The 27986-nt window shown below is 46.1% G+C and overlaps 3 protein-coding genes across 3 annotated transcripts in view; 1 reads left to right on the top strand and 2 right to left on the bottom strand.

Moving 5' to 3' along the window:
* LOC143989546 (uncharacterized) overlaps positions 1-27986 on the bottom strand; it is a 600653-nt gene that overhangs the window by 351332 nt on the left and 221335 nt on the right. The window lies entirely within an intron of this gene.
* Positions 186-10510, bottom strand: LOC143989707 (uncharacterized). Its single transcript, XM_077489981.1, has 6 exons — positions 10279-10510; positions 10067-10190; positions 9853-9950; positions 9567-9773; positions 9302-9443; positions 186-1232 (listed from the first exon to the last, which is right to left on the bottom strand). Exons 2-6 carry the CDS (start codon positions 10149-10151, stop codon positions 388-390), a joined length of 1377 nt encoding a protein of 458 aa, XP_077346107.1. The 5' UTR covers positions 10152-10190; positions 10279-10510; the 3' UTR covers positions 186-387.
* Positions 23181-27986, top strand: part of LOC143989698 (oocyte zinc finger protein XlCOF8.4-like) — a 28632-nt gene continuing 23826 nt past the window's right edge. Inside the window, exon 1 of the mRNA XM_077489969.1 lies at positions 23181-23320. Coding sequence (XP_077346095.1) covers positions 23216-23320 — 105 coding nt within the window. The 5' untranslated portion in view covers positions 23181-23215. The remainder of the gene's footprint in view (positions 23321-27986) is intronic.

The raw sequence follows: 27986 nt of genomic DNA, 5'->3' as shown, positions 1-27986 counted from the left end.
GAAAAGAGCGCGGCTGTGGCATTCATTCACAGAGTTCTGTCCTTTGCCGATGTCTGCTTGTAGTTTTCAATGAACTCCCACACCGCTGCTGAGCTCTCTGGTAGATGAGGAACAAGGAGATTGTCATAAGGGACGAGGAGATTGGGATCCAATTTAATCCTTCGGACAAGTCATTTTTTCAAAAAAATCTCCACACCCCTGAAACTGTTTCTTCCATGATGAAGATCAGCCATGGAGTATATCTGAGGTGTATATCAGGGTGTGCTTCTTCCCCACATGAGAGCTGTGATGTCCAGCAACATTCATATAGAAGACATTTCCCACACTCAAGGCACTAATACACCTCGAGGGTTGTGTGGGATCCCTGATGTACAGGAAGACAGGACTTCAGTGAGGAACAATTCCCTCTCTCAGGACAGGAATACGGCTTCTTCCTGTGTGAGATCTCTGATGTGTGTGAAGATTACACTTCAGTGAAAAACATTTCCCGCAATCAGGACAGGAATATGGCTTCTCCCCTGTGTGAGATCTCTGATGTTTGTTAAGACTGGACTTCTCTGAAAAACATTTCCCGCACTCAGGACAGGAATATGGCTTCTCCCCTGTGTGAGATCTCTGATGTGTGGAAAGATTGTACTTCTGTGAAAAACATTTCCCACACTCAGGACAGGAATACGGCTTCTCCCCTGTGTGAGATCTCTGATGTTTGTAAAGACTGGCCTTCTGTGAAAAATATTTCCAGCACTCAAGACAGGAATATGGCTTCTCCCCTGTGTGAGATCTCTGATGTGCGTAAAGATGGGACTTCTCTGAAAAACATTCCCCGCACTCAGGACAGGAATACGGCTTCTCCCCTGTGTGAGATCTCTGATGTTTGGAAAGACTGGACTTCTGTGAAAAACATTTCCCGCACTCAGGACAGGAATATGGCTTCTCCCCTGTGTGAGATCTTTTATGCCTATTAAGTCTGGATTTAGAAGGGAAACACTTCCCGCACTCAGTACCGGAAAAGCTCTTCTCTGTTGGAAGGACGGCCCCGTCCCTCACAGTCTGAGGTTCCTCAGGATAAGAGGAATACGATGGTCCATCTACACTGTGTGGTGCCGGATGGACATTTGAGGTAGTCGGGTTTTCTCCTGGACTATACTGTGTGATGTCCTCATCTTCTACTTTACAGTCTGGAGACAAAGTGAGACAATCCTCTGAGGTTTTCCTCATCTCCCGTCCATCTACTAAAATAGAAATACAAAGATTATTACTAGACATGAGCTGATTGGTTCCCCTAAACCAGGACTCCGCCCACATCAGGCAGCTTTGTCTCTGAGGATCTTACAATTCCCCCCTCAAGGTAACTAGTAAATGGGTCCTCTGATCTCCTACCAGATCATTTCTTTATTCATGGACCTTAGTCAGAGAGGGAGGAAACAACGAGAACTGTCTTTTATAGGAGTGACAGTGATGAGGGGATTATAGGACGAGTGTCCCCTCCCCCTCTATCACTCATTGCCATCTTCCCAAAACAAGAAGTCCTGCACTTCCTTATTTAGTCCATGATTTAGTCATGAATAACAGCGGGGCTGAGCCCCACCAGAGGTCAGAGAGTGAGGATGGGGGGAGAACAACCAAGATGAAGACTGGACTGATCCTGAAGACCCCCATCATTGGGTTATTGACTCCTCTCTCGTTATCACTTTCTGTTTAAAGGGGTTGTAAAGGTAAATGTTTTTTCACCTTAATGCATTCTATGCATTAAGGTGAAAAAACATCTGACACTGCCTGCGCCCCGGGCCCCCCGTTTTACTTACCTGACCCCTCGAAAATCCTGCGCTCGCCCCCGCCGTCCTTCTTCGCCACTCAGCCTGGCCGCTTATTGGCTGGAGTGAATGGATGGAAAGCAGCGCAGCCATTGGCTCGCGTTGCTGTCAATCATGTCAACTGACGTGGAGCGCGGGGGCCGTGTGATACAGCGAGCGGCTATAGCCGCCGGCTGTATCACGGGGAGCGCGCCCGCAGGTGCTTCTCACCATGCGAGGGAGCTCGAATGAACGTGAGAAGTACCTGCGGGAGGAAGCAGAGACAGCCACCGAGGGAGCCCAGAAGGGCAGGTTCGGGGTCACTCTGTGCAAAACGAGCTGCACAGTGGAGGTAAGTATAACATGTTTGTTATTTAAAAAATAAAAATAATTTAACTTTACAATCCCTTTAAGGGTCCAAAGTCTGAGGATGTTATCACATTATTATCACCAAGTAAAAGCCTGTGCTCCAATCAAATCATCAGATATAAAATGTCCAGCTGGTAGGAAATGGGTGTAACAAAAGAGAATACATATTATGTGTATATATAGCAGTGGGGGGGAGGGGAGAGAGCAGAAGTCAGGACTATGTAATTACAACATATTGTATAAGATACAACAGATAGGACTATATAGTATCAGAATGATGTAATGTACAACATAGAGTATATAGTGCAGGGGTCAGGAGTATGTAATGTATAATATAGAGTATACAGTGTAAGGGTCAGGACTCATAATATTGGTATTCAGTAATCAGTGGAAGATGAAATGTTTACATGAGACAAGTTGCAGGGGTCCCACACCGCTGCCTCCCATCTCCTGAGACTGCACTCAGTGACTTGTAGGGGTGTGAAATTTAATCTCTGCATCGCGATTCGGGGGCCCCCGATGCGACATCGATGCATGCGACCTGAAAAATCGATGTCGGGTGACGTCTGTTATACCTAAAGGGTTTCACATGTACTGCCACTTTAAGGCTGGCTCCACCCAGGAGTGATGCCAAGGGTCAAGGGGTATAGTAGCCATCTTGGACACATGTAAGCAGCCTAATAAGATGTACTGTCCTGAGATGCATGTTGCAGTGTACAGTGAGTACTGGAAATAAACATCCATTGTTCCAGACCAGAGTCTTGTGTCTCTCACAACACAGAGGATATAACAGTGGCGACGAGGATGGGATTTACAAAGTGTCTATCAGTCTGAGAGAGAGACAAAGACATTGTGGATTGTTACCTGGATAAAAGCAATCACAGATCCCAGCAGGAAAATGTCATTGATCGGGACATAAAGTGAATTTGATGGAGAACAGACATCCTGGAGTTCCTGGGTGGAGAGACTGGAACAGTATTTCAGTGCAAATGGCATCCCAGGTGAAAGGCAAGTAGCAGTATTTGTGACAGTGGTCGGTGCTCAGACATATGACACTCTCAGGGATCTCCTTTCCCCTGTAAAACCAGCAACTAAGACATTGGCAGAGCTCCTGACACTGTTAGAGGGTCACTTCCAGCCTAAACCACTAGAGATTGCAGAAAGATTTCGTTTTTATCAGAGGCAGCAGCAGCCAAGTGAAGAAATTAAAGCTTATGTGCTCGCCCTTCGCAGACTAGCCTCTACCTGTTCTTTTGGGGAGTACCTACCTACTGCACTGAGAGATAAGTTTGTCATGGGACTGAATTGTGACTCTAGCCAAAAGAGACTGTTAACAGAGAAAGACCTTACCCTTGCAAAGGCAATTGATATAGCTTCAATGATGGAAATGGCTGTGAAAGATACAGAGGAATTGAACTCTCAGGGCAGAAGAGAAGAGGTGAAACAGGAAGTTTTCAGAACAGCAGTCAAGCCCACAGTTGCAAACTGGAAATACAGACCTCCACCAAGCCGGGGGTCAGCTTGCTACCGTTGTGGGAATACAGACCATGATCACAAAGTCTGCAGGTTTAAGGATCAGACCTGTCATAACTGTGGTAAAACAGGACATCTGAAACGAGTTTGCCGGAGCAAGAAGGTGCGAGATAAACAACCTCTGAACCCCAAGACAAAGACCTATATGGTGGGAAGATATACATCATCATCTGAGTCAGAGGACGAGGAAGTGCTCCACAGTTTAGACATACATCATATGCATTCAGCACCCTCTGCAATGACTGTAGAGGTAACCATTGAGGGAAAGAAACTAAAGATGGATGTAGACACAGGAGCAGCAGTTTCAGTTATCACTCAGAAACAATGGAGACAACTTCAGACCCGAACAACTGTCTGCCCAACGCCAATCAAACTGCAGACATACTCAAAGCAGATACTCCACCCACTGGGTTATGCAAAAGTGCAGGTATTGTACAAGGGTCAGACAAAGAGACTGCCATTATATATACTAGAAAATGGGGGACCCCCTCTCTTTGGGAGAGACTGGATTGCTCACTTTGGTATGCCAGACATCGCTATAAATCCCTGTAACACTGTGACAATTCCATTAGGAGATAATGAGGGATGGGTGGTGTCCCTGAAGCAGCGGTTCCCAAAGATCTTTGATGACCAGTTGGGGAAAATAAAGCATGACTGTGTGAGACTCAAGCTGAAACCCAACGCTCAGCCTAAGTTCTTCAAAGCTCGCACAGTACCTTTCGCACTCCGAGCAGGAGTGGAAGCAGAACTAAGTCGGCTGGAGGAACAAGGTGTCATCTCAAAGGTAGAGCACAGCGAGTGGGCATCACCTGTTGTACCAGTGAAGAAAGCGAATGGGGACTTGCGCATTTGTGGCGATTTCCGCATGGCACTGAACTCCCAACTGGAAATAGACCAGTATCCTCTACCCAGAGTAGATGACATTTTTGCCTCTCTTGCAGGGGGTCAAAAGTTCACCAAGCTTGATCTCAAACAAGCATATTTACAGTTTGAGGTCCATCCTTCTTCCCGCAAGTTTCTGACCATCAACACCCACAAGGGACTGTATGAGTACAATCGGATGGTGTTTGGTGTAGCCTCTGCCCCAGCCATTTGGCAACGGAAGATGGATGAGATTTTGGCGGACATTCCTTTCACTCAGTGCCTATTAGATGACATGCTCATCACGGGACGGACGGACCAGGAACACAAGCAAAACGTGGAGCTTGTGTTGGAAAGACTCCAAGAGCAGGGTCTGAAAGTGAACTTAGCAAAATGCCAATTCATGGTGCCGAAATTGGAGTTTTGTGGCCACCTTGTGGATGCAGACGGTATACACACCACAGAAGCCAAGGTTGATGCCTTAGTCAAAGCTCCTGCCCCAACCAATGTCCAGCAGCTGCGATCATACCTTGGCTTGCTGAACTATTACCACAAATTTCTGCCGGATCTGGCACACACTTTGTTTCCGTTGAACAAGCTCTTGGAGAAACACTCCAGATGGGACTGGTCGGCCGCATGCCAACGCGCTTTTGAAGTCTCTAAGCGGAAGCTGTTGGCGTCACGCATGCTTGTTCACTATGACCTCCAGAAGCCTCTGACCTTGGCTTGTGATGCCTCACCCTATGGTCTGGGGGCTGTACTGTCTCACATCTTACCTGATGGGTCAGAAAAACCAGTGGCATTTGCCTCCAGGTCTTTGACAAAAGCAGAAAGCAATTACTCTCACATTGACAAAGAGGCTCTTGCGCTGATATGGGCAATTAAGAAGTTTCATCTTTACCTGTATGGTAGGGAATTCACCATACTTACAGACCATAAACCACTCCTTCAGATCTTTAGCCCTGACAAAGGCATCTCTCAGACTACTGCGGCCCGCCTCCAACGCTATTCCCTGTTCTTGGGAGCGTACAGTTATAAAATCCAGTATCGCGGTCATGATGCCAATGCTAATGCGGACGCAATGTCCCGACTGACAGGGAGGTCAATGGACTCCTCTCCACCGGTCAAGAGTTGTGGTTACACCAGCCTGTCCTTCTTGTCTTCTGGGGAGATAGCAGCCCATACAGCCAAGGATACCTTTCTGAAAACAATACTCTCCTGGGTACGGTCCGGTTGGCCTGCAACCGTCACACAGGATTATGAACCTTATTTCCGTAGGCGTATGGAATTAACTGTGGCTGGTAACTGTGTTCATTCCACAGACCCTCCGGAGACACATTCTGGACTTGCTACATACTGGTCATCCCGGGGGCACACGTATGAAACAAAAGGCCCGAGGCTATGTGTGGTGGCCAAACTTAGACTCGGATATCACAACATATGTGAATGCTTGTGCTGGATGTGCACAAACTGCAAGAGACCCTCCTCGAGGGTGCGTCCAGCCCTGGACTTGGCCCACGGTTCCTTGGTTTCGACTACACTTGGACTTTGCAGGTCCGATCAGAGGACACACCTTCTTGATCATAGTGGACGCCCATTCAAAGTGGCCTGAGGTCATTCCTGTTACTCAGCCAACAACTAAGGCAACAGTTTCCATACTGTTACATCTCGCTGCTACATTTGGATACCCCAGAGAAATCGTCACAGACAACGGTGCACAATTCACCAGTCAGGAGTTTCAGCGTTTCTTGACTGCCCACAACATCAAACACAAGTTGACCGCACCTTACCACCCAGCTACAAATGGTCAAGCAGAGCGGTTTGTGCAGACTTTTAAACGCTATTTCAAAGCTACAGTGGCTACAAGTAAACAGCAGTCCCTGTCACCCCAGCAGCTGGACTCCTTCCTTTCTGCTTACAGAAACACACCACATGCAACCACCGGGAAAACTCCAGCAGAACTCCTTCTGGGTCGGCAGCCATGGACTGTTTTGGACATGCTCCGCCCACAAACAGTCCAGGAACATGTACTGCAGTCCCAAGACAAGATGGTCAAACACCATGAGATCCCCCGATTCACAGCCCAACAAAAGGTATGGGCCCGATCTTATGGGGCTTCCAACACCCGTTGGCTTCCTGCTGTCATTGCAGAGACTTTGGGACCCAAGATGTATAGGGTCTGCCTGGAAGATGGTTCTATTTGCAGAAGGCATGCGGACCAACTGCGCCCTCGTTTTCAACTGCATGAATCCCTGACGCCGGCTGAACCACCAGTGTTGCAAGGAACTGCTCCCAGCGGATCAGGATGCATGGGAACTGATGATTGGGGGGACTCTGATCTTTTGAACTCAGCTCCAACAGAGCCCTCCAGCCCTGGTCCGGAGGTTGGTTCACCCACTGAGCTGGGGGATCCCTTCTTGGCACCGCCGGTGCCCATTCCAGTCGACCCTGTTTCCTCCGATCCCGAGTCGACGGGTGCCCGCCCTCAACGACACTGTCGCCCTCCTGACCGGTTTCAGCTTCAAGACCGGTTACGAGACTTTCGACGGGGCCGCCGAAAGTGATCCAATGACATTGTATCCCCGCAACTGTCCCTGGAATCTTCCTCTCACATCTGGATGCAGGAAAAGTCCTGTGCATCTCCTGTGTTTGGAGGACTGTTATTGGACAGTTATTAGTTAATGTTTTGTGCCTTTTCTCGTTTTGTTTTTGTTTGTTTTTTTTGTTTTTTTTTTTAGGGATGGATGGAAGGTGTTATACCTAAAGGGTTTCACATGTACTGCCACTTTAAGGCTGGCTCCACCCAGGAGTGATGCCAAGGGTCAAGGGGTATAGTAGCCATCTTGGACACATGTAAGCAGCCTAATAAGATGTACTGTCCTGAGATGCATGTTGCAGTGTACAGTGAGTACTGGAAATAAACTTCCATTGTTCCAGACCAGAGTCTTGTGTCTCTCACAACACAGAAGATATAACAACGTCATCCTGACTTGCCCCGCCCCTCCCGGAAGAGAGATCTGAGCGTTTTTGTCAAAATGCCTTTTTTTAATAAATACAATGATAATCCATTAAGTGGTCACCTCTGTATGTGTTTTCTTTAAATATATGCAGCTTTATACCTCTTTTTTTAGCGTGTGTATATAACTGTATACACCGCTCATGTGACTGCTCAGTCCGGCCAGCCCCTCTCCTCTCACGATGTCAGCCCCCACTGACCTGACGAGAGACGTGAGCCTGAGAGAGGAGAGAGGAGGGCCAGAACGAGGAGAGCAGTGCGCAGTCACATGAGCGGCTTATACAGTTACACACACACTAAGAAACGAGGTATGAAAAGCTGCATATATTTTAGAATGCACATACAGCGGTGGGCACTTCATGGATTATATTTGCATTTATCACCAGTCTCACCACACAGGTATTTTTTAGCAGCAGTATGTAGAGTACACGTATGTTTGTACTCTACATACACCGGCTCCTACACGTGCTCTGTGATGACATTTACCCGCCCCCCCTCGTTTGCACATTCCACTGTGTTAACTCCTAGTGTGCTGGAAGGTACAAACGAGGGAGGCCGGGTAAATGTCTTCACAGAGACAGTACAGGGAACTTCATAGGGCTGTTTATCAGTTGTGGATTTGGATTCTAATCCCTCCTGACCTCCCAGCAGCCGGGTGTGTGTGAATTCCTGTACCCTGTAGTGCACCAGATTAGTGCACTTAGTAAATCGGAGTTCCACCCGTTTTTTAGTTTATTAAAAGTCAGCAGCTACAAAGTGTAGCTGCTGAATTTTAATAATCGCATTCACCTGTCCCACGGTCCATCGATGTGGTCGCACTGAGCATCTCTCCTCTCCCCCTCCTCTCCTTAGCGCCATCATATCTACTGTTGGCAGTGACACGCACCCGTGACAGCTTACACCCAGACGCGCACTGCGCTCTGCCATTGGCCAGACAATGGTCCCAGAAGATCGCTGGCAGAGAGGGGCCGCCTAGTAATTGTTTTTGTTTATTAAAAGTCAGCAGCTACAAAAAAAGTGTATCTTCTGACTTTTAATAAAAAGACACTCACCTGTCCCACAATCCAGCGATGTGGCCACCCGAACCCTCCAATCTCTCCCCTGCCTGTCCACGGCACTGGCAATACTACTGTGGGCATCCAGGTGTGACATCTTGCAGCTTCACAGCCAGGTGCGCATGTCTCTCTGCGCTGTCCTGCACAGCCGGGCAATCTTCTGGGACCTGTGATGTGTCCCAGAAGATTACAGGGAGGAAGGGCCGCCTAGGTGGCCCAAGCTGAAGTGGTAGCAAGTCAGTAATCGTGATGCATCGCGGAATTGAATTGAATTGTTGACCAGATAATCGTAATCGAATCGTGAGACCAGTGAAGATGCGCACCCCTAGTGACTTGGGTCTGAGACTATACAGACATATCCCTCCACCCGGCACAGCCAGCAGACAACAGAGCAAGTAACCCTGGGGGGATTGTTCTGTCAGAGATCTTGCCATACCCGGGTATGGGTCAGAAGACCCAAATCACATACCCCAGGTGCCTAGATCTAGTATCATCTATGGTGAAAATCCCAATTTTTCTGTCAGCTGAACCCCAGAATCTCCATAAATCCAGTCTAGATACATAAATTGTGTCTGCAGCACAGAGAAGGAAGATTATCATCCAGCCCCCGCCCTACTCTGGACCAATCAGTGAGCAGTATGGGTGGAGGAATGTATTTAGTGTTAATGACCCACCTGTGCTGATCTCTGTAGGAGTGTCCTCCTCTATAAATGTCCCCGTTATTCCATCCTCCTCCATAGACTGCTGATCATCCCTCACATACCTCTCTTCTTCTTCTGATTTCACCTCAAATTCTATATCGATTGGATCTCCACTCTAAACCAAGAAAATGAGAGAGAATATCATCCTTAAACAATAGGATTTATTATTGTGACATCACATAAAAAATCCACACATCATCTCTAGGAGTCCATGTTCTAGATGCTCCATCCCACCAACCTTGTAACAGTGGGGGATGGTGTGATCTTCCTGTGTGGAATCCCGGGAATACAGAGGACGGGGACATCTCTCTGGTGGGTTCCTGGTATTTGGTGGCTCCATCATATCCTTGTGTCCTTCTGAAAACTTCTCCATCACTCCATACTCCTCATCCTCCTCTTTATACTCTTCTTTAACATCAATATTATCATCCCCGAGGTTTCCACTCTGAATATATAATAAAACATTCATTGTAACAATCATGCTGTGTATAAATCAGAACTACCAATAATTGTCAATCACCTACCTGATGATGGTGGGGGATGGTGTGATCTTCCTGTGTGGAATCCCGGGAATACAGAGGACGGGGACATCTCTCTGGTGGGTTCCCATTACTGGATCCATCTGTAGGAAACACACACACTGACTGAATACATTGTTTCTATGTGTTTATCAGATGATGGGGGATCTAGGTGGAGCCTCCGTACTGCTCTCTCCTTTACAATAAAGTCTCCTCTTACCCGGTGATGTGAGGGGCGGCTGATTGTCCATCATGACGTCCTTGTAGAGATCCTTGTGTCCTTCTAAATACTCCCACTCCTCCATGGAGAAATAGACAGTGACATCCTGACACCTTATAGGAACCTGACACACACAATGATACAGTCACCATCCAGACACATCCCTTGTCTGTTACTGGATAATGTCCCAGAATTCCCAGAATCCTCCTCACCTCTCCTCCATCATCTCTCTGGTGACTTCTAGAATCTTCTTAGTATTTCTCTATTCTATCAGGGAGGGAGGTGGAGGCAATGTGATGGTCATATGATCTCCAGACTTCACAGGAGGAAAACTCTAGATCTGAACACAAATAGTAAAATCAAATGATATTCCCAGAATCCTCCTCACCCCTCCATTCAGGTCTCCATTATATTAAAGCTCCACTTCAGACTAAGATATGATTTTCCCACACAGGACCCCCACACTATGCAGGATAAATAATTCTGGCGTCATTACAACAGTCCTGTTTTCCTTGTGAGGATGCCAAGGGTCCGCCCACATCCTAAAACTATTACATAAAAAGAAAAGTGCCAGATGGAGGGACATCGGGAGGAGGGGCTATGAGGTCAGTGTGATGTCATAGCATTCTACATTCCTAAGCACTAATAAAAGTGGTATAATCTGTTAGCATAGACGGATGAGGTGAGAAGGTGATTGGTGGTAGAGGTGACACATCTCCAAAATGAAGAGAATGTTCCGGCCCTGAAGGGGCTATTCTACATTTCCACACTATATATGTGTGTATCATCATCTGCTGGAGATAAAAGACATCACAGTGACTATGGAGGAAGAGGACGGACATGACGGGGGGTCACTGGGTGTAAATAGAAAATAAGATCTTATTACCTCCTCTACTGCCACTTCCATCAATGTCTTCTCTCTACTTCCTCCCAACTCACCACTCACCCGAAACTTCCTGTCTGTACCTGACATCACTTCCTTTCTTCTATAGAGACTTCCTGTCTGGGTAGGAGTGAGATCACCACCTTGTGGCGATCAGAGGAACTGCAGAAACATCTAGTAGTGTGAACACGGCCTTGTGCTGTGTGTATGTACTGTATATCCTTATAGATGGGGTCATCTTCACTCCCACCAAGGGGCATAGAAATATATTACTGCCTAGTCCAGCCTTTCTCAGCCAGGGTTCCTCCAAAGCTATTGTGGAGCCAATTATAAAGAGGGTGATGGAGGTCTGGTGAGGGCACAATCTGAGTGTGAGCACCAAGAGATCACGGGATTGGTGTTTGGGGAAGGAGGTGTTTTGTAGTCCACTATACACGGTGTGCTGGAGCATATACTGAGATTTGGAGGAAAAAGCTCTGGAGGTTTTGGAGACATTTATTGGTGGTGATATCATTTACTGAAGTATAAAGGAGACGTTGGATGGACTTTGATGTCACTTTATGGTTTATCACTGGATATTGATGAGGTGAAATGCGTAGATGATTTATCACTGAGGTTTTCACATCTTTTACTTTGACGATAAGAGGGCGGGGTTTATGGATAAAAGGGGAGGGGTCATTGTATTTATCACCCATCTCCCGATCCTGGACGATGCGAGAAGATGACACTCTATAGGAAGTCTTGTCTCTGCCAGATGGGGAAATATTGACCCCTCGACCTTCCCAGACAGAACACTGCTTGGAGGACTGGAATAGTAATCTCCTTCATTGTTCTCAGATGGGAGTGTCGGGGGTTTCATTGACTTGTACACAACTTCAGATTGTGTCTGTGGCCCCAACATTACCTTTACTGAGTTTTTTACTGACATTTTGTGCTTCCTAAACCATTTCACTAATATTGTGTGACATAAAAAATTGGAGCTACCACCATTTTATTCTCTAATGGAGAAATGGGTGCTAATAGGCTGCAGGAGATCTGCTGAGACATAGAAATGGGTGCTAAACATGAAACCCACCCACCACAACATTATACCCACAGAACATTAAACCCACCCACCAGAACATTTTATCCGCCCCCCACCAGAATATTATACCCACTCACCACAATATTATACCCACAGAACATTATACACACCCACCAGAACATTAAACCCACCCACCAGAACATTATATGCGCCCACCAGAATATTATACCCACCAGAACATTATACCCACCCATCAGAATATTATAACTACCCACCAGAAAAAATGATTAACACCCACCAGAAAAAAATTATGACCACCCACCAGAATATTATAACTACCCACCAGAAAACATTATGACCACCCACCAGAACATTAGGCCCACCCACCAGAAAACATTATGACCACCCACCAGAACATTAGGACCACCCACCAGAATATTATAACTACCCACCAGAACATTATAACTATCCACCAGAACATGATTCCCACCCACTAGAACATTATACCCACCCACTAGAACATTATGATCATCCCTCTAATATTGAGTGGGTCCCCCTTTTTCTGCCATCAAGGCATGGACACCCACCAGACAAAGCGTCACACTCCTCCACCAGCTTGTCTTCTTCCCATACTGCATCCCGGTGCCATCTTGTCTCCAGGTAAGTGACACACACCCAGCCATCCACATCCCACACAGCCCCATACACAACAAACTGTAATGCCCAATTTATTTGCTTTCAACACATCAACTTCAGGGACAACATGTTTACCTGCTGCCTAACATCATAGCTCCAACAGTCCCTGATTTAGAACAAAGTCCCTCTTTCCTCCTCACTTGTTCCTCATTCTGGTCTTATCTATATAGTTGTATATAAAATGCACTACCGTATATACTCGAGTATAAGCCGAGATTTTCAGCCCCTTTTTTTAGGCTGAAAGTGCCCCCCTCGGCTTATACTCGAGTCACGCAGATCAGGTAGGCAGACGGCGGCCATTCCACTATTCAAAAGCCGCGCCTCCCTGTCTGTGATAGGCGGAACACTCAATTTCCCAGCAGTCAGTGTTCCGCCTATCACGGACATCCACTCATTCTCATACTATGGAGGAGGATGAGAGGATGTCCGTGATAGGCGGAACACTGACTGCTGGGAAATTGAGTGTTCCGCCTATCACAGACAGAGAGGCGCGGCTTTTGAACAGTGGAATGGCCGCCGTCTGTCAGACGAGGAGGAGAGGTGCGGCATGGCACACAGAGGCTGCAGAAGGACAAAGAGGCTGCAGATTGGCACAGGTAGGCTGCGATGGACACCGGGATGGACGGGACACAGGGAGGGACGGGACACAGGGATGGACACAGGGAGGGACGGGACACAGGGATGGACACAGGGAGGGACGGGACACAGGGATGGACACAGGGATGGACGGGACACAGGGATGGACACAGGGATGGACACAGGGAGGGACGGGACACAGGGATGGACACAGGGATGGACGGGACACAGGGATGGACACAGGGATGGACACAGGGATGGACGCAGGGATGGACACAGGGATGGACGGGACACAGGGATGGACACAGGGATGGACGGGACACAGGGATGGACACAGGGAGGTATGCAGCTGCAGATGGGCATTGTTGACCCTCTTTTCCACTCTTTTAAGCTGTAACAGTAGCTGCTGCATGTCTCACCCTCGGCTTATACAAGAGTCAATAAGTTTTCCCAGTTTTTTTGTGGTAAATTAGGGGCCTCGGCTTATATTCGGATCGACCTATACTCGAGTATATACGGTATTTATCTCCCAGTGCTAAACCTTTCATTCAATTTCTAAATTACTGTATTTGTAAATTTCAACAGCCAATATAAAGGAATTATAGTGGTATAAAAAGCACTTGTGGGTTAAACTAATATTTTTTTTTATAATTTGCGTTTAAGGGGGCGTGGCGGGTCAATGTGTCCTAAACCTATAAACATTTGCTAATAGGTGTCCCTCGTTCTCATCTCAGAAAGTTTGGAGGTGTGTAATATATCCCACCCGCTTCCAGATGCCATTATAATGAGATAATCAATGTTATTCATTTTACCTGTCAGTGGTCAGAATGTTATGGCTGATCGGTATAAGGTACATACACACATAGCACAAGGCTGTGTTCACACTATGTGACATTTCTCAGGCTGCAGTTCCTCTGATCTCCACAAGGCGGTAATCTCACTTCTACCCAGATAGGAAGCCTCTATGGATGACAGACAGGAAGTGATGTCATGTACAGACAGGAAGTTCCAGGTGAGAGGTGAGTTGGGAGGAAGTAGAGAGAAGACGTTGCTGGAAGAGGCAGCAGAGGAGGTAATAAGATCTTATTTTCTATTTACACCCAGTAACCCCCCCTCATGTCCGTCCTCTTCCTCCATAGTCACTGTGATGTCTTTTATCTCCAACAGACGATGATACACACATATATAGTGTGGAAACCTAGATTAACCCCTTCAGGGGCAGAACATTCACTCACGTACAGGGCCGGAACATTCTTTTGGAGATAAATTCTAGTAATATGGTCCTCTAAACAAACAGCACTGACAATAAATAGACAAGACAATGACCATCCTGACCATACATGGCCTACACAGGGCAATTATTACACTACACAGGCAGCCAATGGGCAATCATTACACTATGCAGCCAACACAATGATGAGTTCCGGGGTCAGGAGTATGGAGCATAGAGCCCCTTATATTGCTGGTCAGGAGAAAGAAATCACCCCTCAGCCTTCCATGAACAATATGTTCCATCATTGGTGTCAGAGGGAGGAAAATACTGAGGGCTCGGAGGGATGTAGAGGAGCTGAGAGGCTGTGAGGGTTTTTTAGTAAAGCTGAAAGACTTTTGGGGCCTCTGAAGGGGTAATGTAGCTGAAGGACTCTGGGACCACTGAGGGGGTAGTCCGGCTGCAGAGTGGGACCCTTGAGGGGGTAGTCTGGCTGCAGAGTGGGACCCTTGAGGCGGTAGTCCGGGTGCAGAGTGGGACCCTTGAGGGGGTAGTCCGGCTGGATGGCTTTGAGGGAATAGGGGGCTGGACAGCTCCGGGGTCTCTGAGGGACATAAGGGGGTCTGTGATGGCCCTCCCACCCCACTTATTTTTCAGACCTTCCAGAACTGACAACCTTAACCATCTTACTGTCTCAGTGGTCATGTGATTTTTTTTCCTGGAATATCAGGTAAGATGAAGAAGGACATTCCTTCACTCGTTGGTGAGCACTTGTTCTTAGAGGAGTTCTGTTTCGGCTGCAAACCAGTTCAGAAAGAAAACAAACTCAATAGAGTAAAGAGGAATATCTGATCCGGCAGGCCAAGAGGGTCCCCGATCCTCCAAGATGTAACAAATTCTACACAGTCCAGACTAAATGTGTTCCCATGGGGGGACAGTAGCTTATTTCTTAAATGTACAGCAAGCCTCCTATTACCCCTCTCACATCCACATTAGGGGTCGATCGATTATCACAGTGGCCCAGATTCCGTTTTTTTTTTTGAAGAATCGGTATCACTAACATACTTACCGATATTAGCGATATTTCTTCAAGGGATTGTACCGGAGTGATGCATGAAGCTACAGGAAACCCAGTACCATTCTTTACTGCAGACGGTCAGCTTTCTTGTAATAAAAACCGGTGCCGCTAAGCAGCCACTCATCTGTTATTATGAGCAGTGGGAGGAGACCCCCTCCTGAAGCTCCGCCCAGGTCTCCCATCCCACCGGCTGGCCGGAGGCCTGAACAAAGGCAGAATCAGCACTGCTCGGGTCTCGGATCTAGTAACCCGAAAGCGATGTCATGATATCACTTACCGATTACTGGCATCCTAAATGTGCCAGTTTTAAAAAATAGAAAGTATTCAAAATGCCGATCTTGGCGTTTTGAATACTTTCAAGTGCAGAGGAGGTATTTGGGGTTTTATAGACCCCCAATCTCTCCATAAAGAGGACCTGTCACTGCCTATTACTGTCAAAAACAGGAAAAAAGCAGCGCCTTCTAAGTGTAGCAGTTAAGACATTTCATGAATTGAAATCATAATGGGTAGGGATGCAACGAAATTTCGGCCGCCGAAACATATCGGCCGAAAATTGCCTTTTCTGCAATTTGCCGAAAGAGAAAAATGGCTGATAATGGGGCCAAAAATGGGGCGGGGCTACACCCCCTGGTACCACCCATTACTGGGGCGTCGTATAGCACAGAAAGAGGAGAGCCAAAGCCTGTTTGATTACAGCGCCGGGAACATCTTTCATTTCAATAGCTGTGTGTTCCCCGCCATGCGTGCCATCATATACAGCCCCTCCCCCTTGTCTGGGCACTTTGATAGACAAATCACCTGCCCCAGAATATATATATATATATATATATATATATATATATATATATATATATATATATATATATATATTATGCTAAATGTAGTGGAATACTAAAAAGATATATATACATACACACACATGATGTACATAAGTGCGTATGTACACACACATACAACATGGACCAATGAGGATAAAATATGACACAGTGGTGTAGTGGGTAGCACTCTTGCCTAGCACTAAAAAGGGTCACTGGTTCGAATCCCAACCACAACACTACCTGCCTGGAGTTTGCATGTTCTCCCTGTGCCTGCATGGGTTTCCTCTGGGTACTCCGGTTTCCTCCCACACTCCAAAGACATGCAGGTAGGTTAATTGGCTTCTGTGCACAATTGGCCCTAGTATATGAATGGGGACCTTGGATTGTGGGCTCCTTGAGGGTAGGGACTGATGTGAGTGTGTAATGTACAGGGATAGGGACAATTGTAGACACTCACTCAGGTTGAACTGGATGGACTGGTGTCTTTATTCATCCTTACTAACTATGTAACTATATGGTCATAGTAGAATATTAGTTTCAATGCCCTCATTAAGGCCCCCAGGTGATTTAGGGTATAAATCCAGTAATTTTCCCACTCAAATAGCAGTTTATATTGTTCTGCTTTGGGAAAATGGTTGGATTTGGCCTCTGTGACCCTAAAGATGACGGCTTGTGGAACTCTTTAACCGACCAGCACACGCCGATGTACGTTGGCAGAATGGCACGGGCAGACATATTGGCGTACAGGTACGTCCAATCTTTAATGCTGCCCTGCCATCGTGCTCGCGTGCTGGTCGGGAATCCCGTGAGTCTGGTCGCGGGTCCCACGGACTCGATTTCCACGGGCATACCCCTGATCGTCTCACGGGGCGGCTGAATGAGGAAATGCCGTTATAAACAGCATTTCCCTGTTCTGCCTAGCAACTAGTGACGCTGATCTCTGCTCCATGTGATTGGAGCAGAGATCAGTGTTCACTAAATTAAAGCCCAGCCCCCAACAGTTAGTAACACACCCCTAGGAATACTTAACCCCTACACTGCCACCCACTGGTTAACCCCCTTCACTGCCAGTGTCATTTACACAGGAATCACTTCATTTATTTAGCACTGATTGCTGTATTAATGACAAAGGTCCCAAAAATGTCCGATGTGTCTGCCATAATGTCGCAGTCACAATAAAAATCGCTGATCGCCGCCATTACTAGTAAAAAAAAATATTCATAAAAATGCCATAAAACTATCCCCTATTTTGTAAATGCTATAACTTTTGCGCAAACCAATCAATAATCGCTTATTGCGATTCTTTTTACCAAAAATATGTAGAAGAATACGTATCGGCCTAAACTGAGGGTAAAAAAAATTTTTTATATATTTTTGGGGGATATTTATTATAACAAAAAGTAAAAAATAATGCGTTTTTTTCAAAATTGTGGCTCTATTTTTGTTTATAGCGCAAAAAATAAAAACTGCAGGGGTGATCAAATACCACCAAAAGAAATCTCTATTTGTGGGAAAAAAAGGACTTCAATTTTGTTTGGGAGTAACGTCGCATGACCGCGCAATTGTCAGTTAAAGCGACACAGTGCCCAATTGCAAAAAGTGGTCTGGTCTTTGACCAGCAAAATGGTCCGGGGCTGAAGTGGTTAAAGTGTCTCTGGACTCTATATTTATCCACACCCTTCTCAACAAAGTTATGGTGTTCACGGTCATGTACCAGATAAGACCAGAACTGTGTGGACTGCAACAGAGGAAACCCAAACGTGTATAAGTGAAATATTAAGATTTATTAAGGGAAGTGAATAATATATGTAGCACTACCGTCGAAGGAGCTGCTGGTTAGATTTGGGCTTACCGGACCATAGGGGTGTCCCATGGTAAATGGCCCAGTAACTCGAGAGACTGACAACAGATCCACTTGAATGGATTTTATTTGCAAAACGTAGACAATGAACAGTCTCTTAAATTGGGATCAGAGGGTTGGAAAGGAAGTTCAGGTACTCTTATCGTCAAAGTCAAAATGTTGAAGAACTTTCTTACTTTGACTGCATCCAGAGAATAGCCATTCACAACTGGATGGTCACTCAGGTTGGACAGTCCCTCTCTCACAAGGCCTAACAGCCAACAAGGTGCTTACTCAGGAACAAGTCTCTGCCACAGACGTTGTAATAGAACATACAAGATAATGTCTCTGCCACAGATGTTGTTGTAGAACACGTAGGGAAACTAAACTTGAAAAACACTCATGTGATACCTGGATCTTTCAGCCAGCTTGGCGATATCCACGAGACCAGATTCTCTTGGGTACTTCAGCCCTTCCAGGCTCTTACTAAGAAACCAACCCGTACATGGTCTTCTTCTGAAGAGTCCTCCCCTGAAGTCACTGGGTCTCTCCCAATCTGGAAACGGCACCCAACCACCTCAAAATCCTCCTTTAGTTTCCTTGTCTCGGGCTAGCCAGCCCCGAGACATAAAAATCGGTTGGATCCACACCTCAGGCTATAGCCTTCCTGGGGGCTGGTCAGGAGGACCAGGACCACAAAGTCACTACATCATTCTGGACCGGAACCCCGAACCACATGACGTCCGCATCTTAAATACCATCTCCCAGAAAGCAAAGCAAGAGTACCACTCCCACTGGGCGGGCTCAGAGAGAGAGTAATTTAAGCACCTAACCAGACCATAGTTCCATGCCTGGCAGAAGAGACAGTGCCCCCTGTGGCCAGGCTGAACATCTCACAGTCCAGTCAGACTGATGCTGAAGTCTAAATGTAGACAATTGTACCCAAACCAAACTGCAGTTCAGGCATAACTTTAACTTTGAAAAACATCATAGCGTGTGCTCTTCAGGAGCCGCCGCTACATATAAATACAACCACACAGTGCAATAAACCAACCAACAGACAGAGATCCCCAAATAACAACAGACAGATATGTACAATAAATGGGAAATACCAGGATCATAAATGATAGCCAGGCCAGGGTCATGCACAGAGGATCAGTAGATAAACAAAGGGCAGTTCCAGAATCAGAGACACAAGCCAGGCCAAGGTCATACATGGGGAGATCAGCAGATGGGGTAAGGAACACAGGACAGGGAGAGGATGAACGGATCAGACTGCAGGGCAGGGATAACGGTAACCGGTGGGACAGGATAAGGACCAAGACAGGGAAACAGGATCAGAAACGCGGGTCACAAGTTCAGGGCACAGGAATAGGATCAGGAGCAGATAACACAGCAGCAGGTCAGGGTGCAAGGACAATACCAAGGCAAACATGTGAGTGTTTGCCGAGTATTTATATGCCTGTAATTGGTCACCTGATTGCAAGAGGTGCTGACTGCTCCACAGTGCCAGGATCCATCCGCTGGTGGACACCATTACTGCGCCCAATGATGACATGACACCAGCAGGGAAAGTCTCTCCTGACAGTTACAAACTGCCAGGAGACACCTGCTGGTGGACCTCAGCACTGCACGCTAAATGATGGATCTTACCAGCGGAAGGGCCCTTTCCTGGCAGTGACAAACTGCACTGGTTGCATACTGTCCTCTGTTTTAGCCTTTTTGTCACTTTTTACGTCTGTATGAAGATGTGTGTTAAAATTTGGTCTTGAGTATCTGACCATGGGTATTGTAGTCCTGTGTACGAGTACAGTTATGCTTAAGATGGCAGAACTGGCTCTTCGGGATGTTGTTCACCCAACGTGGATGGTGACAACTCCTATAGTGCAAATAGGAGTTGCCGGAGGTGGGTTTTGTGAAATTCTGAGCACAAATACTGTTGTCATTATGGAATAATTCTAGATCAAAAACGCAAGCTAATTGTCATCAGATACTGCGGTGAATGACAAGCCCATAGTGTTGGTGTTGCAATGTTGTAAAAATCCCGGGATTAGAGTATCTGACCCATCCCAAATACTGACAACGTCATTGATATAGCGTCCATAGAATTCTAAATGGGAGGCGTGGGGGTTGTTCTGCCAAATATTCTTCCCAATAGCCTATGGTGAGGCTCGCATAGCTGGGGGCAAAATTTCCCACCATAGCTGTGCCCTGGGTCTGAATATAGAAGTCGTCATTGGTTTCAAAACAGTTGTGTGTCAAGCAGTATTCCAACGTTTCCAGAAGGAAATCGGGGATTAAGTTATGGGTCCTCATTGAGGTAATACTGTGTAGCCTGTAGGCCTACATTGTGTGGAATGGAGGTGTAGAGAGAAACCACATCTAGCGAGAGTCAACGATAAGACGGATCCCGGCAATATTGTTGTAGCATATTTAATAGTTGGATACTATCTTTAATGTGCGAAGGAATGTTATTGACTACAGGCTGCAAAAAAATGGTCAATATATATCGAGAAGTAACTTGTAACGCTTTCCATAGTCACAACAATCGTTCTCCCAGGCGGGTTAGCTAGGTCCTTATGAATCTTAGGGAGATGATAAAAGTACGGCCTTTTGTAAAATTCATGTTTAAGGAATGCAACTCCTGTTTTGGTAATGATACCCTCAACTGCAGCCCTATTGATGAGATCATGGGCTTCCTTTGAGAACACGGGCAGTGGGTCACTGTTAAGTTTACGGTATATGTAACTATCTGAAAGGAGCCTGGAGTATTCTATCTGATAGTGCAAAGAATTTTGAACCACTATACCTCCTCCTTTATCAGCTGGTCTGATGATGAGCTGTCTGTTGTCTGTAAGTTGTTTGAGAGCTATGGTTTTGGCTGTGGAGAGATTTTATGATGACTGGGTGTTTGTGGAGGTTTGCTGACACATTCGTAGAATTTACGCATAGACAACCTGATAAAAACTTTGGACATAGGGACCTTTGGCAAATGTGGGCTAAAATATGGATTTAGGTCGGAATTTAGTCTTCTGAATGGATGGGGATGTGGACAAGTGCTGAGTGAGTAATTTGACGTAATCGTCCGAATCCTCAGTATATAGGTGCTCCAGATGATCCAGAGCCCTTCTTTCCCAGACTCTAAGATCCAGGCGATCGTCTATCGAATAACTGGTGCCCAAAGGGCTGGTGACAGGGTCCTGTTCAACTTTGAGATTCTTATGGGCTTTGATATTAAAGTAGCGTTTTACAGTAATATTCCTAATGAATCTGTTGAGATCTAGAAAAAGGGTAAAAGGATTGGGAGTTGCTGTTGGAGCCAAAGTGAGCCCCCCGAGCAAGAAGTGACTGCTCAGATTTGGACAAAACATGATCAGATAGATTAAAATCTTTATAGTCTGCATAGTTTCCCCCTCCTTTCTGTGTCTGCGTCTTCCCCCTCTCCTTCCTCTACGGGGAGTTTTCTTTTTGGGCAGGACGGGGGGAGGGAGGGGGGGCGACTAATAAAAAAGAGGAAGTAGAGGGTGTTGGTTCATCTATGGTTATCACATTAGAAGTGATTGTGGACAAGAGTGGTAAGTCTAATCCAATAGCCGTGGTGCTTTTATGTACTTCTGTGGAAATGAGGATATCACAGATGGAGTGATTTTTTTTAATTTGAATTCATTAAATGTCTTTACTGCTACACTTAAAAGGCGCGGCTTTGTTCCTGTTTTTATGTTCCAGAGATACTTCTATCTGTAAGCTGGAAGCCTTCTTGGGATAAGCATTCCTAACAGTCTTACATGGACTATATGTCATGGACTTAGATACTTGCCCCATGTACTGATCCCATTCCCATATTTTACATTGTAAAGCCTCACCCAGAGTGTGCCGAATTAACCCATTGTTTATATGCCTATTACTGTCACATGGGATGTTTACATTCATTATAGACCCCGGATCTCTCCATAAAGAGGACCTGTCACCACCTATTACTGTCACATGGGATGTTTACATGCATTATAGACCCCAGATCTCTCCATAAAGAGGACCTGTCACCACCTATTACTGTCACATGGGATGTTTACATGCATTATAGACCCCAGATCTCTCCATAAAGAGGACCTGTCACCACCTATAACTGTCACATGGGATGTTTACATGCATTATAGACCCCAGATCTCTCCATAAAGAGGACCCGTCACCTCCTATTACTGTCACATGGGGTGTTTACATTCATTATAGACCCCGGATCTCTCCATAAAGAGGACCCGTCACCTCCTATTACTGTCACATGGGATGTTTACATTTATTATAGACCCCGGATCTCTCCATAAAGAGGACCCGTCACCGCCTATTACTGTCACATGGGATGTTTACATTTATTATAGACCCCGGATCTCTCCATAAAGAGGACTCATCACCGCCTATTACTGTCACATGGGATGTTTACATCCCTTGTGACAGCAATAAAAGTGATAAAAAAAAGAAAAGGACAGTGTAAAAATAAAATATAAAATAAAACATGAAATCTACAGAATATTGGCACCTGATATCAGCTATCAGCCTGAAAGGCAGCTGAGAAATTGTTATCAGCCCTGAAAAAACTATATCGGTCAACCCCTAATCCACATCCTATTATTGTGTGACAATTATCATCCACATAATTCTTATTTCCCAAAGTTATCCATCTACAAGGAGACCTGTATAGATCAAATGATGGCACCAATGAGGATGCAGGAGGACCCGAGTCACATGACTGAGAAGATACTAAACCTCACCCTGGAGATCATCTACCTGCTGACCAGAGAGGTGAGGAGGATTCTGGGAGGTCACATGACATCACTCATATCTCTATTAATAAAACACAGACCTGACCGGAGAGGTGAGGAGGATTCTGGGAGGTCACATGACATCACTCTTATCTATATTAATAAAACACAGACCTGACCGGAGAGGTGAGGAGGATTCTGGGATTCTAACATGATATTCCTATTCGTTCCTCAATACAGAGATATCCTCCTGTGAAGTCAGGTGATCATATGACCATCACAGTGCCTCCATGTGACTCCCTAAAACCTGAGAGACACAACATGGAGAAGATTCTAGAAGTCACCAAGAAGATGATGGAGCTGCTGACAGGAGAGGTGAGGAGTATTCTGGGAATTCTGGGACATTATCCAGTAACAGACAAGGGATGTGTCTGGATGGTGACTGTATCATTGTGTGTGTCAGGTTCCTATAAGGTGTCAGGATGTCACTGTCTATTTCTCCATGGAGGAGTGGGAGTATTTAGAAGGACACAAGGATCTCTACAAGGACGTCATGATGGACAATCAGCCGCCCCTCACATCACCGGGTAAGAGGAGACTTTATTGTAAAGGAGAGAGCAGTACGGAGGCTCCACCTAGATCCCCCATCATCTGATAAACACATAGAAACAATGTATTCAGTCAGTGTGTGTGTTTCCTACAGATGGATCCAGTAATGGGAACCCACCAGAGAGATGTCCCCGTCCTCTGTATTCCCGGGATTCCACACAGGAAGGTCACACCATCCCCCACCATCATCAGGTAGATGAGGAACAATCACTGATAGTATCATTAGGATCTGTACATTATCTGCATTGTTACCATTGATGTCATTTTTATTACATATTCAGAGTGGAAACCTGAGAGATTCTAAAGAAGAGATAAAAGAGGAGGATGATGAGGATGGGGTGATGGAGGAAATACACAAAGATCTGTACCAGGACACCATGGTGGAGTCATCCAGCTACAGAAACCCACCAGAGAGATGTCCCCGTCCTCTGTATTCCCGGGATTCCACACAGGAAGGTCACACCATCCCCCACTGTTACAAAGTTGGTGGGACGGAGGTTATAAAACTCACTTATAGAGACAATGTGTGGATTTTCTATGTGATGTCACAATAATAAATCTTCTATCTTACAGATGATATTCTCTCTCATTTTCTTGGTTTAGAGTGGAGATCCAATGGATATAGAATTTGAGGTGAAATCAGAAGAAGAAGAAGAGAGGTATGTGAGGGATGATCAGCAGTCTATGGAGGAGGATGGAATAACGGGGACATTTATAGAGGAGGACACTCCTACAGAGATCAGCACAGGTGGGTCATTAACACCAAATCCATTCCTCCACCCATACTGCTCACTGATTGGTCCAGAGTAGGGCGGGGGCTGGGTGATAATCTTCCTTCTCTGTGCTGCAGACACAATTTATGTATCTAGACTGCATTTATGGATATTCTGGGGTTCAGTTGGCAGCAAGGGATATGTCTGCATAGTCTCAGACCCAAGTCACTGAGTGCAGTCTCAGGAGATGGGAGGCAGCGGTGTGGGACCTCTGCAACTTGTCTCATGTAATCATTTCATCTTCCACTGATTACTGAATACCAATATTATGAGTCCTGACCCTTACACTGTATACTTTATATTCTACATTACATACTCCTGACCCCTGCACTATATACTCTATATTGTAAATTACATAGCCCTGACTTCTGCTCTCTCCCTTCTACCCACTGCTATATATACACATAATATGTATTCTCTTTTGTTACACCCATTTCCTACCAGCTGGACATTTTATATCGGATGATGTGTTTGGAGGACAGACTTTTACATGATGATAATAATGTGATAACATCCTCAATCTTCAGATAAATAGAAAGTGATAATGGGGGAGGAGTCAATAACCCAATGATGGGGGTCTTCAGGATCAGTCCAGTCTTCATCTTGGTTGTTCTCCCCCCATCCTCACTCTCTGACCTCTGGTGGGGATCAGCCCCGCTGTTATTCATGACTAAATCATGGACTAAATAAGGAAGTGCAGGACATCTTGTGTTGGGAAGATGGCAATGAGTGATAGAGGGGGAGGGGACACTCGTCCTATAATCCCCTCATCACTGTCACTCCTATAGAAGACAGTTCTCGTTGTTTCCTCCCTCTCTGACTAAGGTCCATGAATAAAGAAATGATCTGGTAGGAGATCAGAGGACCCATTTACTAGTTACCTTGAGGGGGGAATTGTAAGATCCTCAGAGACAAAGCTGCCTGATGTGGGCGGAGTCCTGGTTTAGGGGAACCAATCAGCTCATGTCTAGTAATAATCTTTGTATTTCTATTTTAGTAGATGGACGGGAGATGAGGAAAACCTCAGAGGATTGTCTCACTTTGTCTCCAGACTGTAAAGTAGAAGATGAGGACATCACACAGTATAGTCCAGGAGAAAACCCGACTACCTCAAATGTCCATCCGGCACCACACAGTGTAGATGGACCATCGTATTCCTCTTATCCTGAGGAACCTCAGACTGTGAGGGACGGTGCCGGACCATCGTATTCCTCTTATCCTGAGGAACCTCAGACTGTGCGGGACGGGGCCGGACCATCGTATTCCTCTTATCCTGAGGAACCTCAGACTGTGAGGGACGGGGCCGTCCTTCCAACAGAGAAGAGCTTTTCCTGTACTGAGTGCGGGAAGTGTTTCCATTCTATATCCCATCTTATTGTACATATAAGATTTCACACGGGGGAGAAGCCGTATTCCTGTCCTGAGTGTGGGAAATGTTTTTCACAGACGTGCGATCTTTCCATACATCAGAGATCTCACACGGGGGAGAAGCCGCATTCCTGTCCTGAGTGCGGGAAATGTTTTTCAGTTAAGTCTGATCTTTACACACATCAGCGATCTCACACTGGGGAGAAGCCATATTCCTGTCCTGACTGCGGGAACTTTTTTTCACGGAAGTCTAGTCTTTCCATACATCAGAGATCTCACACAGGGGAGAAGCCGTATTCATGCCCTGAGTGCGGGAAATGTTTTTCGCAGAAGTCCCATCTTTACAGACATCAGAGGACTCACACAGGGGAGAAGCCATATTCCTGTCCTGAGTGAGGGAATTGTTCCTCAATAAAGTCCTGTCTTCCTGTACATCAGGGGTCCCACACAACCCTCGAGGTGTATTAATGCCTTTAGTGCGGGAAATGTCTTCTATATGAATGTTGCTGGACATCACAGCTCTCATGTGGGGCAGGAGCACACCCTGATATACACCTCAGATATACTCCATGGCTGATCTCCATCATGGAAGAAACAGTTGATAAGGAGATCAGAGATCACCAAAGACATGGATGAAGTGTTGTACCGTGTCGGCCATTGATAGCAGGAGAAAAATAAAAATAGTCATTACCTCTCATTGGCTGAGTACATTTTCTAGTGTTAGATTTCACAGACACTTAGAGGTTTAATTTTATTTGTTTATTTGTTGAACGCATTCACCCAGCCGTGATGAACATTGGATGTATTTTATTTCATACACTGATTTATTTGACTCCATCTAGTGGCCACAATGCAGTAATGTTCTATTTTTACTATTGGAGGTATGTCAAGAGAAATATCCCATTATGCCCACTAGATGGAGCTGGTGATCATAGGAAATTATGGTGCTGCATTAATGCCAGATTTTGTAATGGTTGAATGAATATTTGTCACATTGAATACATTTTCTATAAGTAGACTCTTTCGTTTCCGTCATCAAGCATAGATATGCATGATATATAGTAGGGATGCACCGAAATTTCGGCCGCCGAAACATATCGGCCGAAAATTGTGTTTTCGGCAAATTGCCGAAAGGAAAATCTTGCAGATAATGGGGCCAAAAATGGGGGTGGGGCCTTGCGGGGCTCGACCCCCTGGTGCTGCCCATTGCACGGGTGTTTTCCTGGCTCGTCCCCAGTCCTCTGTCCTCCGTCCTCCCTCCTCCTTTCCTCCCGCCCGACAGTGCGGTGATCTCCGTGTGTCACGGAGCTGTGCATTGAATTGCCTGGGCGGCTGCCGTAGCAATGTCCCGCCTCCTGTGACAGACGGTACACTGATCCAATGGCAGAACATTGAATCAGCGTGACGTGATTACAGGAGGCGGGACATTGTTACTGCAGCCGCCCAGGCAATTCAATGCACGGCTCCGTGACACACGGAGATCACCGCACAGATCCGGGCATGGGTGAGGCTGCATTTAGACACTGGCAAGCTGCATGAGGGGGAAAGAGTGTGCCCAGGGCAAGCATTGCAGAGTTTTGTCCACAGCTAAATCAAGTTTTTTGTGCCCACAGTGCTGCTGCATCCAAAAGTCATTTGTTTGCCTCTGAAACTATCTACCTCTGGCCAATTGTGTAAATGGAGCCATGCTATATAAACCAGGTCACAGGACAAAGGCTGTACTCACTTTATTGACCATATAAAAAAATAATAATAATCTTGATTTTGACCCAGCTAGGTTTTTATCGCCATGTGATAGAATGGGGAAGGGTTAAGTTATTGCTAGTAGAGGTAACGATATGAGCATTCCCAATAGAAGTCTGTTGGAACGGAACCAGGTAGCTTGCTTGGTGCCAGTTCACACCAGATGCAGTTCTGTGTGCTTTTTTTTGCACAAAATGCATGCACAGTGTTTTCCATGTATTCCAATGGCTCTAGTTCACACTATGCAGTCATTTTCTGCACCGGAAACTGACTGCATGGTGTGAACTAAAGCCATTGGAATACATGGAAAACACTGTGCATGTATTTTTATCAGGCAGGCTGCATCTGAGGGGAACTGGTGAGGCTGCTTTGATCTCCTGTACCATGCCTGCAGTCTCTGATCATCTCCTGTACCATGCCTGCAGTCTCTGATCATCTCCTGTACCATGTCTGCAGTCTCTGACCATCTCCTGTACCATGCCTGCAGTCTCTGACCATCTCCTGTACCATGCCTGCAGTCTCTGACCATCTCCTGTACCATGCATGCA

The sequence above is a fragment of the Lithobates pipiens genome, unplaced genomic scaffold (assembly GCF_037356315.1).
Source record: "Lithobates pipiens isolate NorthernLeopardFrog02 unplaced genomic scaffold, aLitPip1_a1.2 Scaffold_18, whole genome shotgun sequence".
Taxonomy (NCBI): domain Eukaryota; kingdom Metazoa; phylum Chordata; class Amphibia; order Anura; family Ranidae; genus Lithobates; species Lithobates pipiens.
This window is presented reverse-complemented; position numbering and strand designations above follow the sequence as displayed.

Excerpts from the sequence above, each read along its gene's own strand:
- LOC143989707 (XM_077489981.1), bottom strand. The coding sequence starts at position 10,151 with ATGGAGGAGTGGGAGTATTTAGAAGGACACAAGGATCTCTACAAGGAC. Across the intron at positions 9,774-9,852 it reads CCATCCCCCACCATCATCAG|AGTGGAAACCTCGGGGATGA; the intron begins GTAGGTGATTGA and ends TTATATATTCAG. Across the intron at positions 1,233-9,301 it reads TCCTACAGAGATCAGCACAG|TAGATGGACGGGAGATGAGG; the intron begins GTGGGTCATTAA and ends TTTCTATTTTAG.